Raw genomic sequence first — 20,500 nt, 5'->3', positions numbered from 1 at the left:
TCAACATCGCAGAGTATCGACTGTTCTTTCGTGAACAATTCTACATTGACATCGTGTCGTTATACCTAATTCTTTTAATCCCAACTCAGTTCACAGTCCAATCATTAATTATAAAGTAAAAAATATATAAAATAATCCTTTGTATAAAATAAAAGTGCGAAATATATTCATTGTTTGAAGTGAAGTGATATTCTTGATATTTGTTTATTAATTTTTAACTCTAGACATTCCAACAGTTTGTGAAAAATAAATATTTTTAATTCAAACTAAACAGTACTTGACGCGGTTTTTCCTACTAACGAGGATTTAGCTTAGGAGGTTCTGTATCCTGAAGTACTTCAGGATCAGAAACTATATTGCCACAGGAGGTGTTTGCAGATTATGAGATAATAATGTGTTTTATTCCAATCAGTTAGAATTCCTCTATGGCTTAAATCCAGAGCTGCTCAATAGTGCAACCCTGGAATTAGGGGAATTTATTAACTTATACCATTGGATAATCTGGCATCCACAGATCAATACGTGTAGCACAGTAAGGCAGCAATGATGTTTTTGTCCAGGGACACTTCCTGAACCCAATCCTACAATGTAGGACCTATATCTATAGTGAATAGCAGCTCTCATCTAATGGGGTTTTTTAGAAACCGCGCCAAGTACGTTGGTCGCGGCGTTTTTTTTGAACATTTTTTTTTCGACCAAATATCAGGCGTTTTTGGCATAAACGTTGTATTCAGAGTGGTGGCTCCATAATTAAGGCAGTGTATTTATACAAGCTTGGCTTTTTTTTTATTTGCTGCATTTTTTGAAACCAGTGAAGTTAACGAAACCGTGCAAAACACAACGCATTGAAACGTGGACTTGGCCACTTTTTTTAAAAATTATTTTTGCTTTTTATGAGATCCTGATTAAGCGGTTCAACAATCCCTTGACTTCTAATCCAATCTGTTGACTTTCTCCCACATTCCTGATACATGAAGCCAGAGAAACGGATAATTGTCAATCGTTTATAACTCGACGCCGGTGGAGTAAAAATATCATTGAAATGAAAACAATTTTTTTTATTTCAAAAACCCAAAAATGAGATCTGATTTATTAAAATTATGTCGTTTATTCAGCAGATAACGCTGAGCGAACTAAGGTTACTCTGTTCCATCCACCTCTTTACTTCCAGGCAAAATCGATGGACCGACAAAGGGTCTTCGTGTTCGCGTCCAGGGGAATAAATCATCGAGACCGTTACTTGATGGAGGATTTGAATTCCCTCATGCCTCATCATTGAACAGAAGCTAAAATGGAAAGGCAGAAGAACCTCCAGGTGGTGAACGACATTTGCGAAGCCAAAAATTATAAGAAGGCGGTTTTATTCAAAGGCAGGAAGAAAAGAGATCTCTACATGTGGTGTTCAAATGCCAAAAGTGATCCTTCTGCCAAATTTTCGGTTGAGAATAGTAAGCTAATCTAGCAATCCCATATTGTCTTCCCAATTTTGTTTCCTACTTTTTTCCTAATCTTTGAAGTTCTATTTTCCAATGAAGTTTTCAGTTTTTGTTTTTTTTTTCATTTTCTCATTCTAATTCATTAACTTTTTGAAACGTTCAAATTTATTCAAACTATCGACTTTTACAGTTTATACAATGGGAGAAATGAAATTAACAGGCAATTGCCTAAAGGGATGACGTCCAATTCTCTCCTTCGATGAGAACTTCTCCACAAATTCTCATTACGCCCTCCTGCGAGAGTTGTTCACCCAGATAGTTGGTGTGCCCAACCACCACCCCAAAAGCAAGCCCTTCTTCGACCACGTCGACACATTCAGCGTCCTGGACAACAGGATATGGTTCAGAAACTACCAGATCCTGACTGAAGATGGAGGATTGGCAGAGATAGGCCCCAGATTTGTTTAAAATCCAGTGAAAATATTTGCTGTGAGTTTTGGAGGAGAAACCCTCTAGGACAACTCCTTCTACATCTCTCCAGCGAAGTATCGTCATGCCGTGAATAAGAAAGCTGGTGGAAAGTACATAAATATACTAGAGTAGAAGATGGCACAGAAGGCGAGCAAGCCTGAGGCCTCGTACTCGTTTAATCCATTGGATGATATATTTAAATCAGCACCATTGGTGAAGGCCAAGGAGCTGGAGGCCAGAGAGTCAGAGGAGCCACAGACGAACCAGGGCACTGGGGAGACGGGTGAGGAAACTGTAGATCCATTCGAAGAAAAATCTGTAGCTGAGATGAAGGAACTCGAGAAAAGAGCTCTGAGGAACTTCGAAAAAATGGCTAAGAAGTCCACTAAGTCCAAAACATTGGGGTCAGAAGTGACAAAGAAGAAGAAAGGGGAAAAAAATAAAATTGGAAAATGAATTTGTTATTTTGGCGGTTGAATAAAAAAAGTGTTTTATTCAACCACGCCCGGTTTAACGGCGGTGGGGGTATTCTCTAATAAAACTTGCGAATTGTGTTTGGACGGTAATTATCACTTCCCAAATTTGAGGATGATATTTTTTGTACTTCCCAAATCATTTCCCATCGGTTCAGACATATTCGGTTTTTTAAACTCAATATTTAAACATTCTGCCTGCTAACTATATGCCCTAAAAATAAAAGTTAATTATACATAAACGATCGATTCCGAAATAACACAATTCAATTCCTAAATCATCCTCAATCATTCCCAAGCGATACAAATAAGCTACGTTGAAAAGTAAATGATTTGCCTGCTAACTACATGGTCGTCCTACTTATTTGTATTCCCCCACCTTACGCTATCTGCGTTACCGACTTTTCCCTCTGCTCCGATTTTCCAGCCGTAACGTTTGGTACCATACCGACAAGTCCGGCTGCAAAATTAGTTCCGGCGCTAACGCTAGGATATTTCGTGGTTGATCTCTCGTGATTGGTCCTGCATATCTCCCCTATAATCTCTGCTAGGCTGCCGGGCGAAACTCACATTAAATTTTCAATTATTTATGTAAAAATCAATGAGAAACTAACGAAATATTTTAAGCTCAGTACAAACGGGTACAATCCTAGTACAACCGCTAGAATTACGTCATACGACGAAAAGAAATCACCTGTCAGCTATCTACATACGAATCGTCAAATCCGTTTGCATTTTGAAACGAACATAACCTTCGGTTTTATTTTACAACCGTTCAGTCAATGAGTGTTATCCAATACAAAAAAATTTTGATTCTTTTATAATTTTCTAACATTATTTTGTTGTTATCCAATGGAAGGTGAAGAACCTCAGAATATAATTAAAGAGGGAAAAGCAGAGATTTTAGTGCTGGAAAAAAACGTGTTCTACAATCCCGTACAAGAGTTCAACAGAGATCTGAGGTTTATCAATTTTTTCAATAACACATTTCCTGTAAACCAATGGAAACATAAACAAACGTATTTTCTTGTATAGTGTAGGAGTATTAAGTCTATTTGCACGGGAGAAACACGAAAAATCAACCGGTACACAAAATGAAGCTGTGAAAAACAATCCCACGGATCATGCAGGTGTAAAGCATGAGGTAAGTTAGTTTATTAAATATTTTGTTTATGTTTAAACTCTTTTTAGAACAGAATTGGGATAACGAACGAATTTAAAAGGTTTTTTTTTGGAAATTATTCGTGTGTATGTACCTAGTCAAGTAACCAAAAATGTTTTCGATGATTACTCAAAAAATAATAGTTTAATTTGATTAAATTAAGACCTAATCGATTCGTTTTATGAAAATCCCTCTAAGTTTGAAGTTTATTAAATGCTGGCTCAATAAAAAAATTGATAAAAAGTCTACGAATTATTAATGGGTGTGAGATTAATTCACAAATTCAAATTAAATATTTCAATAATATTATATAATATAAATATAATATTCATTTGATTATTTCACGAAATAAAGAATTAGACAAACTTAGAGGAATTTCTTCTGTTGGAATATTCTTTTGATTATTTTTCCTGGGGTATTCCCTAGGTATCCTAACATTTTGGACTTAAAATATTTTTTAATAAGAGGAATTAGTCATTCAGTCATGCTCCATCTCCTTGAACCTGCCTACATTTTTGTGATATTTTTCAACGGATCGTTCTTACAGAATGGAATCACAATTCTAGAAGCTCTTTCCGCCACAGGACTCCGCAGTATCAGATATGCTAAAGAAGTACCGTATGTTCGTCAGATTGTAGCAAATGACATATCTTCAAAAGCAGTAGAGTGTATTAAAAAAAATATTCAGCACAACAAAGTTGATGAGCTGATAACTCCGAGTCATGAAGACGCAACAATGGTGATGTATCAAAATCGGAAAACACGTTTTGACGCTGTAGATCTTGATCCTTATGGTTGTCCATCGATATTCCTCGATGGTGCTGTACAGTGTCTCGCTAATGGAGGTTTGTTACTGGTTACGGCGACTGACATGGCGGTTTTAGCTGGAAATTCTCCAGAGACTTGTTTTGTTAAATATGGAGCAGTTTCTCTGAAATCTAAAGCGTGTCATGAAATGGTAAGTTGAACTTATTCATTTAAATAATTTTTTTCATGGCTTTTTTAACATTAATATGTTTCAAGAACTTCATCATCAAATTCAATTTAGAAAAATGGAAGAGCCTTTCTGGAACTGTAATAAATAATTGGTTAACATTTTTATAACGTATAAATATGTTTTTTGCGGAATAAAAATAAACGCAACTTTTTAATTACGTTGTAGACGGTGATCTTGAAGTTTGGTTGATGTTTTAACAGCTTTTGTTCGATTTGAAAGATGTTAAATGATTTATAATTCCAGCCAAACAAGAGAATTCATTTTTCCTTTTTTCTAGGCTCTGAGGATTCTCTTGCAGCACATAGCAGCTCATGCAGGACGTTATGGGCGTTACATTGTCCCATTGCTTTCTGTGAGTGTAGATTTTTATATTCGGGTGTTTGTACGGATTTATACTGGTCAAGTTAAGTGTAAGGAAAATACTAGCAGCTTAGGACTAGTCTATCAATGCTCTGGTTGTGAAAGTATGGCGATACATCCACTGGGAATGAAGAAACAGAATGGGGGCTACAAGTTACCCATGGGACCACCTGTCGATCAATTGTGCAAATTCTGTCACCATAAACATCATGTGAGTACTATCAAATTAATGGGAATGATACAAAAAACAGATGTAGAATTAAGACCCGGCTCCATTATTGTGCAAACATCATCATAATCGATTATTTTATTCAATTTTTTTTTTTAATTTTGACTCACCCGTCACTCAGGAGCACTTAGCAATTATCCATTTGATGACAGCAAGAAGTTGAAAAAATTTTGAACATTTTGAAAAAGCGTTTTTTCAAAATATAGAGTAATATTGATTTATTAGAATCGATATGAATCATGTGAAATCCCTGCAACAACTGTTCAGTCCGTTGTCATCTTGGATAGAGACCAGAGGAGACAGCAAATCTTTTGGCTCATCGCAATTGGATGATTATCGGGAAAAAAGCTCTTCAGAACTCTTTCGAAGGCGTTTATAAATTTGTTGCCTACATTTTTATGAGTCCTGACGACGGATAAGCACTTTTTCCATACGGAGAGAGCTTTTCTGCGAAAATATTAGTGGGAATGTTTAAAAAAAAGATACTAATATCACAATCCCTCGGTTGTGAAAAAATATCTTCCTATTTAAGGGAGGATGTCTTTGGGCGTGTTGCCAGTGTAAATTTTCAGTACGCTGGCCCTGCTCAAACCGTACCAGGAGCAAAGATTCGACTCTCGGCAATGAAGGATTTTTTCAACACCGGCGAGCGAACCCAGTGCTTGTGGCTTAATTATTTGGATGTAGAGTTCGATATAAGTTAGTTGAGAGACAAGTGCACTGGAACGCGTAGGAAAAACACCACAACAGTCATACTATCTGGCATGTCCCAATTAAATTATTATATTCCTGTTAATGTAAAATTTCTCAGGATTTTTGGTAACAATTTTCGGCGATTCTTCAAAATTTTCACAAAAGTTCAAGAGATATTCACGTTCAACCCCATAAACTTTGTAGTGACAGCTCGGAATTTTTTTCCTAACCACCCCTTTGCACTATTTTTCCTGTACTAGTATCAGAGTTTTTCTCAGACAACTCCCGTACTAATAAATTAATTGAAAAAATTACTACTGATGAGCTCCCATTGTCCTGAGGAATGAATGTTGGTGGTTGCTGCCGCACGGCGTTGTGAATTCTTGTGGCAGCGCTTATTCGTAGAAATCAGGGTGGTAGAGACGACTTCGATGAAGAGGTGGCGGATGGCGGGGGGGGGGGGGGGGGCTGAAACTGACTCCTTAAGGGGTTATTCTCATGTGAGCACTTCAAAAAATCGATTTTTTTTTTTTAATATTTTGACAGTAAAACCTATTGAAAACATGCTGTGAAAAATTCAGACCGAAATTCATAGTATTTGATAAGTTACAGCTCATAGTCGCCGACGTGTCGTAAGCGATTGTCTACCAGGCTTTCAACTTTAAACGCGTTTTTCTCGAATCATCATTTTCTGAAACGGTCAAGGTCCTACAAGAAAAAGTATTCAACCGATTGCTTTAAAATTTACATATGTTCTTCTACTCATTTATAGTTATCGTCCCTACCACAATTGTTTATTTTCGACAATATCTTCATATTTTTTTTAAACGATTTGTAACGAAAAAGAAGGAGATTTTCGTGATTTTTTTTTTGAAGCTCGATATTTCTTTTTTGTTTTTAATGAAATTGATTATATTTGGTAGGGACGATAGCCACAGATCTACTGAGTAATAATCCATTCGATTTTTTTATGTCAGACAACATGAACAGCCGCTATCACCTTGACCAGTGAACTACCTTTTTTTGTTGGGGACTACTTTGACTTAAAAAAAATATATGTTAAAAATGTAAAGAATGAAAAAAAAAAATTTTTTCGTATATTTCAAAATACAAATAAAAATATATTGAAAAATCAACATGATTGAAGTTTGTTGTCGCATAAAAAAAAATTCCGAAAAAGTGGTAAAATATAGGCGTTCACATGAGAATAACCCCTTAAAGCTCAGATCCTCAGGCTCTACGTTTTCGGGGATTGCTGCCTCCTGCAAAATAATGATGGCAAAGGAAGATCCTCATCATTTGAGCAAAGGAATCAGTGGGCTGAACATCCTCGAGGCCACGTGCATCGAGGAAATAAATGTTGATAGGGATGGTATTGATGGGTTCTAGAAATTCGCTTACAGGGCACCAATACTAACACCTATAGACCAGGTGGCTGTCTAGGGAAGAGTAGACACGGCCATAAGGCTGATTGTACATCTCAATTCTGAGAGAATCTTTTTCCAAAACTAATTAAAGGACTTTCCACGTTACCACAGCATCCCTTCAGATTCATTCATTTTTTTCAGATAGGTGGACCTATTTGGTTGGGGCCTCTGCACGACCAGTCGTTTGTGCGAGAACTGATAGATAGTATAGAGATAATGAACCTGGCAACGTCGAAGCGATTAATTGGAGTTCTCAAAGTTGTTACAGAGGAATTAGATACTCCGCTTTATTACGTTCTCGATCGATTGGTGAGATGATGATCATAATCCAGTTTTATCACAAATTTTCATGATTCAGATTTCCATTTTTTTCAGTGAACTCAAGAGCTAACTATAATTGCTTAGGAAGATGAATTCGATCTAGTGCAAAATTTGAAAATGTTACTGAAATCCTGTTGGTAATGTTTAATGAGTAAAAGGACTTTGGCAGTCTTCGCAAACGAATAAAATTTTTCACCTAGAACAAAATTCATAATTTTTATGATATATTGTTGGATAGCTTCCAAAACCGTGATCAAGCTTTCTAGAAAATACTTTTTACAAATTTTTGCACGTTGGTAAATTTTCTCGTACAATTCTATTTTTACTGTTTTTTTATAATGAGAATGGATATAAGTAACTCATGAATAACCAGCATCACTTGAATAATTACTGAATTTATGTTCTATTTATCGTTGTGTAGATGTCGATAGTGAGATGCGACACCCCATCAATGGTAAAGTTTAGATCAGGATTGTTGAATGCAGGTTACAACGTGTCCTTTTCTCACGCGCACAGATTATCAATAAAGACTGATGCACCCGTGGATGTTGTGTGGGATGTAGTGAAAGCCTGGGAAAAAATGCACCCAGCTAAGAGGGAAAAACTTGGCAAAGACAGTCCAGCACTAGCAATTTTGACTAGAGAATTTACGAAAGAAATTTCGTTTGATTTACATTCATCGGCGAACCCGGAATCAAGGAGGCTGCACATGCAAAGATTTCAAGTTAATCCTACAGCTAATTGGGGACCTGGTGCTAGATCAACAACGATGTATGCTATTTTCTTCAATTATTTTTATATTAAATATAATCATGGTAGAACATTAACCTGTCAAATAGTGAAGAATACTATCAGTGCATAGCACTGTCAGCTAGCCCATCTCCATGGAGAGAAAAATTCTGTTTGGTTATCTTGTTGTATATACTGCTTAGTCATAATTATTTATTCATGGGAAAAAGATCATCCGACGGACAATTTTTCTCAAACGAGAAGATAAACTTTATCAAGCACTCAACAAATTATACTGATCGGTGTGACATTTTTTCCTGAATGAACAAAATACTACTCGATTAGGAAACGGTTGGGCATTTTTGATGAATTTTTCATGTATGAAAAATTATAAAGTACAATTTTTCCATGATATCCACGTCAAAAGTATTATATGTATTGAACGAAAGTTGATTCAAAAGATTTCAGTAACAAGATTTACCGACCGTTATAAGATTTATTTTCAAACATGGACAGCACTCTGTCTGACAAGTGAAAACAATCGAGACAACTTTTTTGCTGAAATTTTCAAAGAGTTTGTAGAACTACCCCAATTTTATTAAGCTACTTTTACGTGAAATATTTTTTTCAATTTTGTTTTACAACTTTTTCGTCAAAAAATTATCAAATCGAATTCCATCGAATTCTCAATATCTTCGTTCAATGTTCCAGAGTCGATCCCAGTGAGAAAACATCAAAACGTGCACGAAACCAGAATAAACACAAGAAAAAACTTGAAGAGACATCTTGCTCTGATTCTCCACCGCCAAAACAACAAAAAACAAATGTATGACTTTACATAGATGGTAATATATTGATACAATATAAAACGAAAGACTAATATTTGACTGATATGACACCTTTTTTTTATTTTTTTATTTTTTATCAAGATAAGTAATATTACTCCTTGACAAAAACTGGAAAAAAAGCGACAATTTTTTAATTATTGCATAATCTACGCCTATTCCAGTATATTAAATATTTCCCTCTTTCCGTCAATGATTCAGTCTAAATGTCTGAAAAAATACGTCAATTCTCACGTCACCCACTAAAAAAGCTTCACGTGCACGATATCAGAAATTTTCATCAGTTCTCTCAATAAGATTAGGAAGCCGTACTGCTTCTAACGACTGCTAAGTCCTCCCTATAAGAGCGTCGCCTACATCGCGCACCCCAGTCTTGCCTCTGACACCAGAAGTGAAAAAGTCAAATTTCAAGTCGCCAAAATGGTCGTCAACTTCAAAGTTTTCAAGAAATGTTCCCCAAACGGAAAACTATCTCTCTACTTAGGAAAACGTGAATTCGTTGATTATTTATCTGGTACAGAGGCCATCGATGGAGTCCTGCGAGTGGAGCAGGACTACATAGATTCAAACAGAAAAGTCTTCGGCCAATTGATCTGCAGTTTTCGCTATGGACGAGAGGAGGACGAGGTGATGGGCCTGAATTTTCAGAAAGATCTCTGCCTAGTGTCTGAGCAAATCTACCCCCCTCAGAAAACCGACTCCAATACGACTCGTTTGCAAGATCGTCTCCTGAAGAAATTAGGCTCCAACGCTGTTCCATTCACCTTTACATTTCCCCAATCATCACCAGCAAGTGTCACTCTTCAACAAGGAAAGGAAGAAGCTGGTGATCCTTGTGGTGTGAGTTACTACGTCAAGATTTTTTGTGGCGAAACTGATAGTGATTTCACTCATAAGAGGAGTACCATTTGTCTTGGCGTGAGGAAAATTCAATTTGCACCGACTAAAGAAGGCAGACAACCTTGCACTGTGGTCCGAAAAGACTTCTTATTGAGTCCCGGAGAGCTGGAGCTTGAGGTGACACTTGATAAACAGATTTATAATCATGGAGAGCCAATTGCTGTGAATATTTGTGTCAGAAATAACAGTAATAAAATGGTAAAGAAGATTAAAGCTCTGGTACAACAGGGGATAGATGTGGTTATCTTTCAGAATGGACAATTCAGGACAGTTATCGATGCTGTTGAAACCCAGGATGGCTGTCCCATCAGTCCGGGCTCCACTTTGCAAAAGGTAATATATCTCAGACCGGATTTAGAGTGTAACAGAGAGAGACGGGGAATTGCACTTGATGGAAGACTCAAGAGAGAAGAGGATCAACTCGCTTCAAGTACCTTGTTGACCACTCCCGATGTCAGGGATTCGTTTGGGATTGTTGTCTCTTATGCAGTCAAAGTTAAATTGTATCTTGGCGCACTGGGGGGAGAACTCACTGCCGAACTACCTTTCATTCTCATGAGACCTAAGCCCTCGGAGAAGATTAAACTGGTGCCAACTGAGAGCGTTATGATCGAGGATGTACCGGAGGACAAGATCAAGGAGTAGTCAGAGCTGGATTGATTCTGAGTGAGAACTTTAGGGGGAAAGTGGGAAGATGATGGAAAATTAATATGACAGGTCTAAAAATGTTGCGATTCTCTGTAATATGATTAGACAGAGGAATGGTCGTACGAACTTTTTCAAATGAGTCTTAAGAGTTTGCAGACGTCCATCCGAACCGATGATTGTCGAAATAATCGCAAAATTAATCAGTGATACGGTGACGTATAGGTTTTACCACTTTCCTACTATCCTCTTGATCCACTCAAACGAAGAAACGTTCGATTCATTTCTTGATATTCTATTAACATTTTTCCATTTGCAAATTTCAGATTCCAAAGTCTTGAAAATTTTTCTAGGTAAAATACTCATTCGATAATTCTTTTCATGGCTTCTTTAGGCTGAATTACCCTTCAAAAATTGCTGAAATTGTGTTCTTTGCTATTTGTTAAATGCAAATGTTGCTTGTTGTTCACTGAATTTCAATAGATTTTCAATTATTTTTGTTCACATTTGTTCAGGTAAAATTAATAGGACTGTACCCGTCCGATAGGGCAAAAAGTGCTCGTGAACGAACGAGCCTAGAAAGTTAAAGACGTAGAAATTTGCCTGATGGGCTACACAAAATGCCAAAATATTCCACTATATATGATAAAAACATGAATAACATAATCAACTGACTAGTCTGTAACTGAGAGGATACGATATATTTCTGATTTTATTCGTACTTCGTCGTAACGACCGAACAATCTATTATACTCCATTGTGAATTATTGGTAGTCTACTCATATATTATCAAATAATTATTCAACTAATGAGATGTGCAATAATATTTCAAATTCCTTAGTACGAAGCAGTATATAATCAATACCATGTCTCTGCTATTAATCACAACTCATATTCTGCGTCATGTAAACTTTAAAATTTTGTTGATTCGAAGAATGCTCTCAATAAATAGAAAACGACTGGATACTTGTAAAATTGTGATGTCATACGGTAAATCATATGTGGATATTAGATTGTATATTTGAGATTTTAGATGAGTTGGAGATATCTGCGCATGTGCGGGCGGACAGCCAGAAGAAAAAAAGGCACTGCCAAGATTGTGCCGGGAGAATCACGAATTTGCGAATTCCAGAGACAAGCGGAACTGTGAATATTTCAAGAGTATTTTGCGACTATGTAATTTCAGGTGCATACGATTTACGCAATATGCAAGACGTTCAGTCCCCTAAATACTCTTGATTATTTCCTTGTTTCAAATTTCATATAATTATCAGCATTGAAGGTGATAGCCAGATCAGATTAGTTTATTTGTTAGTTGAATTGCATATCTATTTCTACATCGATTTTTTCATCCAAATATACTTGCACTCTAGTTAGCCGAGGACAGGTGAACATTCTCCATCAAAATGAGGAGAAATTATGCACTCCATCATTGCAATTTTGCATCATTGGTGTTTTGCAATGGGAAATATCGACGGATTTCGCTGGTGAATTCATTCTAATCATTAATATGCAGGAGAATTTGGACTAAAAATTCATAAACTTTGGACGATTGAAGGGCAGTCGATTGAATTATTCCTCTCAGGGCAAATTTAGCAGTAATTCAAGAGATTTTGTCGGAATTTACTTCTGGAGTTCTTGATTACGAATAGATAAACCCTTCTGGCGAAGTTTGGTCAGTCTTGCTTATTTAAAACAAACAATTCATTTGTTCACACCACAATTTCGTAGAAACGATCGCGTAAGGTAAGATAAATCGCCGAGAAATATTTCCCGTCTACAAATAGAGAGACATTTGGTCTTAATTTCCAATTTTTATACGCGGCCATCCCCCAAGGGCCTTCACCAGAAAATGTTTGAGATGTTTGAGGTGAATTTGTTGAGCTTGAGCTTGTGAGAATTTAACAATTTACCAAGTGCACCACTCGGCCTGGTTGAATTTTTGCATTAACAACAATTCTCATTGAAATAATATTAACATCATCTTATCACTGAGCCTCCTCACCCCACTCACTACCCCAATATCCATAACCCTCTCATTTTATGAAGCCCATCAGCGCAATCTTCTTTATTCTCCCCAACAATGAATTCAGCTCTAAGAATTCCCCACATGCGATAACTGCAGAATCTGAGAATAATCCTGTATAAAATTTTCTTATCGAAATGCCAGCTCCAGACTCTCGATTTCAGATCTTCAAACTAAAACATCGAAATCGCCTATACAAATACCAGTACGAGCTCTAAGAAAATCGTAATTCCTTAGGTCTAAAACAATCTAACGCCATGAAACTAAACTTTCTTGGAATTTCTGGTAAACTTTTCCAAAATTTTATCTTCCTAAGAATTCACATTTTGCAATTTTTTCCTGGCCACCCCTTAGAAACGCTTTTCCCGTGCTCGCATACAAATTTCTCTTAGAAATTCCGCCCCGTGCGTAAAGAAAATCCAGGAAAAAATGAAGAGCAAAACCCCCAAAAAAAAAATTTCAAAAATCTATGAAAAAATAAATAAAAATAAATTACTAGTCCAGTCCTGCAAACGATTTTTTCTCCTTTCTTCCCTCACTCATACACTCTCATATCGAAGTATAATCATGATTCCTCTACTGGGTGTTCTTCGGTGTGCGCACTGATTATCCACGCAAACGCCGTCAACGCCCCACTGCTTCCATTCCTTCTCGCATGTGTGCTCCTTGGAGTTGCGTCGTTTTTCGCCTTTACACCCGATACGTGACCCCATCGCAAGAGCCGGCGAGTTGTGCCGGTGTGCCGCAGTCACTCCCGAGACACACGTTAAAACGGACATCGTTGTCTCTTCTGCATCTACTTCATCTACTTAAAAAAAAAAAAAGACCGAGCGAACGAGTGTTTATTTTTTTTGTGAGAGGAAAACAGGACCCAAATCAAAGCCGGTTAGACAATTCAGGTAATTTTAATATCGCCGATGGACAATTTTCAATCAGTTAGGGAGAGATCGAGCGAACGAGAGGGCAAGGGTGAGAGAGAGAGAGTGAGAGAGAGAGAGAGCAAGAGAGGGGGGTGGGGGTAAGACGAAGTAGTTGTACCGCCCCCGCGTCTGAGTCGAATCTACTGAATCTACTGAGGAGTGCGAGGCTCAGTATCACGCGGGGTGTTTTGCCGAGCGTGTCGTTTCTCTTTCTACTCGGGTACTTCGCGTTTCATCGCTCTTCCTTCAATTCGTGAACCGAAGTGCATTTTTATCAAAGGAATTAAATAATCAGAATTAAGCCAGTCACTGGATATTTATTTTTTAAATAATTATTGAAGGTGTTTTTTGCGAGTGAATTAGAGGAAATAATAATTGAACGATCAGTTGGCAACCATTGATTTTCGGTGAAGACGGTGAGTGAAATTTTTCTGTTCATTTTATGGTATTCGGAGGGGTTTGGTAGTTGTGGAGTTTTGGCCAACCCACGCTTTGCCATCCAGACGTCGGGCATCGATCTTGGTGAACCTGAGAGACGGTGGGAGATATTCGCACACGAGGCGATGGTGTCCTTTGAGAAATGATGATGTAGAGGTGGAGGAGATGAGGGGATTTCAAGGGGAAAATGCAATCTGCTTTCAAGGATTCTACTTCGTGTTTAAGTCCGGAGAAATTGAATAATTTGGGCAAGAAAAATGGCTAAATTGAAAAATTCAATGGGAAAATTAGTTGTTGATTATTTTTCTGGTGTACATGTGAATTCCGGAGCGTCGTCGCGTTTCAAAGGATCATTAAGGGTGATATTGAAGATATTGTTGGGAGATTCAGTTATTAGCTTTGGAGTGCATGTGCACTGGATATGTTTATACAGTGGGAGGATTACGAAATCAGGGGGATGGATGAAAAATCATTTCTAGATGATCGTGTGTGATTATAAATTTAAGAAAAAATATCTAAATAAAATATTAAATATTTGATATTTAAATAAATACTTGCAAAAACTGGTGAATGCCTTTTTTGGACCCCAGAGTTAATAGAGAAATACTAAAGGCCTTGTTGAAAGTTGTCGAATGATTATCAGAGTAATTGGAAAATAGATGGCTCCGAAGAAATTTTTTTTCAATTGTTTAACAGCTTGTGAAATTTAGTTTTCAGGAAGTTTCATTGCCACTGCACCAATTTAAATAAAAAGGTGTCTTTATTACCCTGCTGTTCTATATTTGGTTTTAATAAGAATCGAAAATGTGGATTTTTTGTAGATTAGAGAGGTACATGATTGAATAAAATTTGTTAGTATGTCGAAAAAATTCAAGGCGCGTTCGAAAATTGGATTTTATTTAATTCGAAACATAGACTTGGTTGTGATTTAGTAATGTATGAAAGCCATTCGGATTCATTGTTTCGAACAATTTTTCTTCTGCAGTTTGGCAACTGCAAGGAGAGAGTTGAGCATAATGAAGGCCATTTCTGAATTTTTGAGAGAATGTTGAATGGGAAGAGGTTTGCATGTTTTAAGCACTCTCGAAGTGAAAGGAGACAAAAATAAAGGTAATCAACTTGCATTTTTCGAAAAATTATTGGACATCGAAACGTCAACAATGCCGAAAATCGAATATCGGTTCTGTTTTCAGTTATTTTTTTGGAGATTAGGAAAATGAGATGGGCAAAATCAACAGTTGTAATACTAATCTACAAATTTAAAAGTTTTCTTTTAATCAACATATACTTATTGACCACCGATTTTCTAATAATCTACGTTCTGGTATGTCGATTAACTTTGATTAATTTTTTCTCATTTTTGACGGTACCAAAAAGCAGTCACATTTTTTTCTTCTTCAGTTTTGAGAATGTAGCATCTAGAGATATTGACAGATTTCAACTTTTTCTTTCTCACAATTTTCTTTTTTCTTAATCATTGATTCAATCAATCCTAATTTTTTTCATTGACTACCTATGAGATTCCAGTATGAAAGGATCAAAAAATCGCATTTAGATACCTAGACCTGATTTTCAAAAATTCAGTGAATATTTTCACCGAAAAAATGAATTTTCATTGCAGTTCAAAGGCTTATAATAAAATAAATAAGTCAACTTCATCACTTTTGGAACTAAGTTCTGTGGAAAGTATGACTACACACCCTGGCGTGAATGAAGCATATGTCTGATTATAGTTATTTTCATTACAATAGTTATGGGAAGAAAAAATAAAAACAGTGAGTCATTCAATTTTCTTGAGAATATATAAACGGCTTAGGATATAACTTGGTTTCTTCGCTTCTTGGATTATTCTTACTGGTGAAAAGAAGGGAGAGAGGAGGAACCGAGATTTTACAGCACTTGCCAAGAATTAAATAGCATGGCGATGGCGCGGAACGCGTTCGCACAACGGGAACCCGTTTAGAATCCCGGAGTGGATCCGGGTTATACACTAACACATTCACATGCTGGGGGAAAAATTCTAATTTCAGAATAGATGTAGGGATTCACCCGGCTGTTTGTATCAGTGTCTTGTTAACTGGGAATATAATGCGTGTATTTATATTTGCGGGAGTTTCGAAAGATAATTATGATGCACCACGAGAAGAATTAAGAGAATAGAATTATTTAATTAATTGATGTTGTCAAAGGTTGATACTTCAAAATCTTATGAGACTGACGTGGGAACGTTTCCAGTGGATTTTTACGCATGCAGGAGTAAATTTTGAGTTGTTTTTTCGAAATTATATATTTAGCAAAAGTATATGGAGACAAATGCGGGAAAAATTACTGGGTCAACAGTTATTTTCACTGGGTGCTACAGTAATTTTGGGAGAGTTCAGGGAAAATTGTCACAAACCCGAATAAAAATTCCGCTGTTGGTACGAAAATTTTTCTGGGTCAGTGCAAATGAATTCATCTTGTTTTCCGGATTGTTTTTCTGTGGGTAGCTCTACTACAAAATTATAAAAAGTTTATCGTTAATTAGAAAAGTATATAATCCAATTCATTCACAAACCGATTCAATGACATAGATTATTGGATTATGGACAGGGATTATCTAAATACTATCAAAACGATTTGACTATGAACTTCAATTCTTTATTTATCGCACGCAGAAGGTATATCTTTCTCCGATGATGTCTCCAGAGCAATTACTTCCTAGTGACCAAGTTTTCACACTCTGGACTCATTTCCCAAAAAGCCCATATTTATTCATTTCTTTCTGGTTCTTCTCTGGTTCTCTTTATTAAAATTATTCTAAACATTTCGCTACTGTTCGGTGAAAACAACAATAAAATACTGACATGGGCTGAAGACAGCTATGGACCGACGATTAATTTTTGTCCACACATACCAAGGACTCTCAATATCGACAATTTGGAACTGAGTTGTAGCAACAATGAACACATCGCATCGGTGTTTTATGAAAAAAGTGGAAAAATTACCTCAAAAATTATATTAATTTTTCAAGAATTAGTTCTTCCGTTACGCTAACGATGAATGTTTTACTTGCTATTAAAAACAATTAATCATCTTGGCAAACAGCTGTAGCTATAGAAATACTCCTTTTGATTGAGCTACATGTTCATGTCTATCAATCTAACTAATTTCCCATAACTTATATTCCCCCAACAATGCAATTCTTTTCCATCGCCTCGGAAAAAAACGGTACTCGAATACTTAATTTCCCATTTGGCTCCAATGAAGCTCAGAAATCCTTCTGAGAACACCAGTAAAGTCTGGATTATTAACTCAATGATCAATCGACCTCTGTAAACCAGTACATTCCCATCATTTGTGTTCACCAAATAACGCCATCGTACTCAATCATACACAATAATAACAATCACAATAATAATATATTATTTGATAGTAATTGTGAGGATAATACTTATTTGTAATATATAGGAAATAATAATTATTATTAACTCGAATTAATGTGTTGAATGTGAGAGGGAATTTCTATGGTATCCGGTAGCTCAGTCGGTAAGAGTGCTCGACGTCATACTGGCAAGTCCGGGGTCGATTCCCATTTTTTTTTTCTCCAATTCTTGTTCGGTTGGACAACCAGATGAGTGCGATGACGGGAAAAAAAGGGAGTGAAGTGTGGCTGTTGGATTATGGACAGGGATTGTCTCAATAATATAAAAACGATTTAACTATCAACTTTAATTATTTATTATTGCACGCAGAAGGTATATCTTTCTGGTATGATGTCTCCAGACAGATCAACTGACTCTTAGTGACCAAAGATTTCACACTCTAGACCCATTTGAGATCTATTTGGAAGATCCTTGTTCATTAATTCCTTTCTGCTTCTTCTCTGGTTCTATTTATTAAAACCATTCTAAACATTTCAGTACTGTTTGGGGAAAAACTATAAAAACTATAACATACTGAAATGGACTGAAAAACAGCTATAGACAGATGATTCATTTTTATCCACACATATCAAGCATTCTTAATAGTGGCGTATTGGCATGGACCAATACATCGTTTTAATCAGCGTCTCGGTATCGACGGACATAATGATGGATAATAGGATCGAGAAATCCGATCTTTCTTTCCTGTCGTCCAGACATTGATCATCAAGGTGTCCCAAGGTGTCCTCTGGACATCGTGGTAAGCAGCTCCCAATGTTTTCATATTGGTCATGACCCCTGCGACGCCATTTGGATGATGGTTAGGCAATCCAATGGATGTTTGGACCATTGTCAACACTCTCATGACGTCACTTCAATATCATATTAATCAGTTTCACTCCAGGACAATGGACTGTTTGACGACGCCAGTCTTGTGACAATATTGGTGAAGAAAACTGTGGGACTTAGCTCGACGAATTGGGGCTTTGACAAAGTTGGTGGCCTCTCAGAGAGTCAGGGTACGATCAGGAACAGAACAGAACGGACCTCTGCAGGGAGAGAAGAATCTGACAATTTTTATAGTGTGATCCCGATAAAAATTACTGTGGTGCCTTACAATTTCGGGGCAGACTGCAAGCCTCAGACTTAACAGAAATTACTATGGCGTACAGTAAAATTTATTTATCGGCTTAGGAAAACTTCTATATCGGCCTCGTAAAAAGTCAAAGTTTGATGCAACATCTCTCATGAGGAAGTCCAACGTCGGCAATAATCGGCTATATTCGGCGTTCATCGTTAACCAATCGCCAATGAGTTACTGAACAATTACTGTGTCGCACAGTAAGAAATAAAAGAAGGCACAATAAAATAAACTGAGCTAGATAGAAATTATTAAAAAATATCTATCAATTTTGATAGATCTGAAAATTTTATAATGCTCTATTGGAAATGAGTCATTTGAAATAATAATTCTGTAAATAATTGTAACTATTTCTCTACTTTATTATTTAACTAAAATAATTGTGCTCGGAAGATACATCCGCTCTGTACCGATTTCTTAGAGGAACTAACTAGATTTATAAAGGGAAACAACATCCTGTACCTTTTAGTCACATGCTCTCAAAGAGTCCTATTCATTCCACTTTGTCTACATTCTTACAATCAAACCTAAACACCATACAACCTCACCACCATACCTCACACTTCTCCGAATTCCAAATCATAAAAATATTTTTCAATTTAAAGTATAAACACTTAGAAGAGAATGATATTGATTTTAGCTGTTGATTTATTGATTTCATGAAAAATCCAACATGCTCTTTAGTAAATTTTACGATGCTGCATATCATTAATTACAAAATTTACGGTATTTATAGAAATTTTAATGTGTGAGTAAAATACGTTTCAGTATTGTAGCATCTTGCACCTCGATTTTAATGCCCGGCACAATAAATTTTCACAGATTTTTCTCTTCGTGTGATCTCTCTACCATTAGTGAATTCGAAGTCCCAAGTCACAACCCAAGTCCCTACGATAGATACGGTATATCTATGAAATATGCATCAATTATACGCAGATATATTCCAGCCGAAAATTCAATATATCAGATATATACTGAATATATGAGAGCACATATAATTATGTCCATACATTTGACATACACCGGAGATATAAGTGAAATATATTTACAGTCGGACATGCCATATATCATATATAATTATTGGCATATGGATATTTTCATCGAGGGCTAACGGGGTACGACGACCCAATATCACCGAAGGATTGTCTAGTGTCTACGCTATAAAAAAAGTCTTTTTTATAATTTGTGAGCAGTCAGAGGCTAGTAACAACTTAGTTAGATCATCCAGGATTAACGCAGTGGATGATCCAACTCCCAAATGTCACGGAAGCACCAACAGAAATAGAATTCCGGTAAAGTCAGCTACTTAGACTTTTTCTGGTTTGCAGAATTCCAAATTGATAGGCAGTTAAAGAAAGGGAATAAAATAACAATAATTTTTTTTTAATCCAGAACATTTTATGCAAAAATCTACATTATTTCGTAGACAACCCGAAAATGTTTGGGATCTGAAATTTCTAATTATGAGGAGTCAATTTAATTGAGACTCATGACATCCACTATAGCAGGGCTAGAGGCGAAAAACCCTCTGGTCTAGATATACAGATTGAGAAGCAGAAAAAATATTGCCAATGTTGAGACCGAGTCTGGCATGACATTTGGCGAAATGCCTCACATATGTCTTGCGTAGTGCAAATAGGGATTATCGAGGCTTCGTATTGATAACGGACTCATAGGTTTGAAAAAAAAAAATGCAGGATGAATCATTGAGAAGTTTCCGGTTTTTCACCAATGTTGTGATACGATAGCGATTGTCAGAAAAGCCACTGACGGATGGTAAACCAAAATGATAATAAAAGGAAAACTTTATTAAAAATACAGTAGCGAAGTGGTAAAACGAGATAAGTCGACCTATCTCGGAGCGGAGTTTATGAGCAATATCT

General features: G+C 36.5%; 4 protein-coding genes across 17 annotated transcripts in view; all 4 read left to right on the top strand.

Annotated features, from left to right (window-relative positions):
- LOC135162830 (ribosome biogenesis protein BRX1 homolog) lies at window positions 1-2,715 on the top strand. The gene is given in 3 exon segments (XM_064121720.1): window positions 1-532; window positions 1,172-1,448; window positions 1,627-2,715. Coding segments are annotated over 2 exon segments (1,005 nt in total). The 5' UTR covers window positions 1-532; window positions 1,172-1,180; the 3' UTR covers window positions 2,364-2,715.
- A 207-nt stretch (window positions 2,716-2,922) lies between these two features.
- Window positions 2,923-9,180, top strand: LOC135162889 (tRNA (guanine(26)-N(2))-dimethyltransferase). The gene is made up of 7 exons (XM_064121829.1): window positions 2,923-3,342; window positions 3,416-3,524; window positions 4,090-4,500; window positions 4,817-5,110; window positions 7,390-7,557; window positions 7,991-8,340; window positions 9,010-9,180. Exons 1-7 carry the CDS (start codon window positions 3,233-3,235, stop codon window positions 9,128-9,130), a joined length of 1,563 nt encoding a protein of 520 aa, XP_063977899.1. The 5' UTR covers window positions 2,923-3,232; the 3' UTR covers window positions 9,131-9,180.
- A 323-nt stretch (window positions 9,181-9,503) lies between these two features.
- LOC135162890 (phosrestin-2) lies at window positions 9,504-11,663 on the top strand. The gene has a single exon (XM_064121830.1). The coding sequence runs from the start codon at window positions 9,564-9,566 to the stop codon at window positions 10,686-10,688; it is 1,125 nt and encodes a 374-aa protein (XP_063977900.1). The 5' UTR covers window positions 9,504-9,563; the 3' UTR covers window positions 10,689-11,663.
- A 1,790-nt stretch (window positions 11,664-13,453) lies between these two features.
- The window catches only part of LOC135162887 (xin actin-binding repeat-containing protein 2-like), a 59,280-nt gene continuing 52,233 nt past the window's right edge, over window positions 13,454-20,500 (top strand). For 9 of the 14 annotated variants that reach the window (XM_064121826.1, XM_064121820.1, XM_064121825.1 and 6 more), the window contains exon 1: window positions 13,800-14,050. The gene's annotated coding sequence lies outside the window, so the exon portion shown is untranslated. Of the gene's footprint in view, window positions 13,614-13,798; window positions 14,051-20,500 lie in introns of those variants that run through there. The other 5 variants (XM_064121822.1, XM_064121824.1, XM_064121823.1 and 2 more) reach the window with 3 other exon arrangements.

The sequence above is a fragment of the Diachasmimorpha longicaudata genome, chromosome 5 (assembly GCF_034640455.1).
Source record: "Diachasmimorpha longicaudata isolate KC_UGA_2023 chromosome 5, iyDiaLong2, whole genome shotgun sequence".
Taxonomy (NCBI): Eukaryota; Metazoa; Arthropoda; class Insecta; order Hymenoptera; family Braconidae; genus Diachasmimorpha; species Diachasmimorpha longicaudata.
Note: the sequence above shows the minus strand (reverse complement) of the source record. Positions and strands in the feature narration are given on the sequence as shown.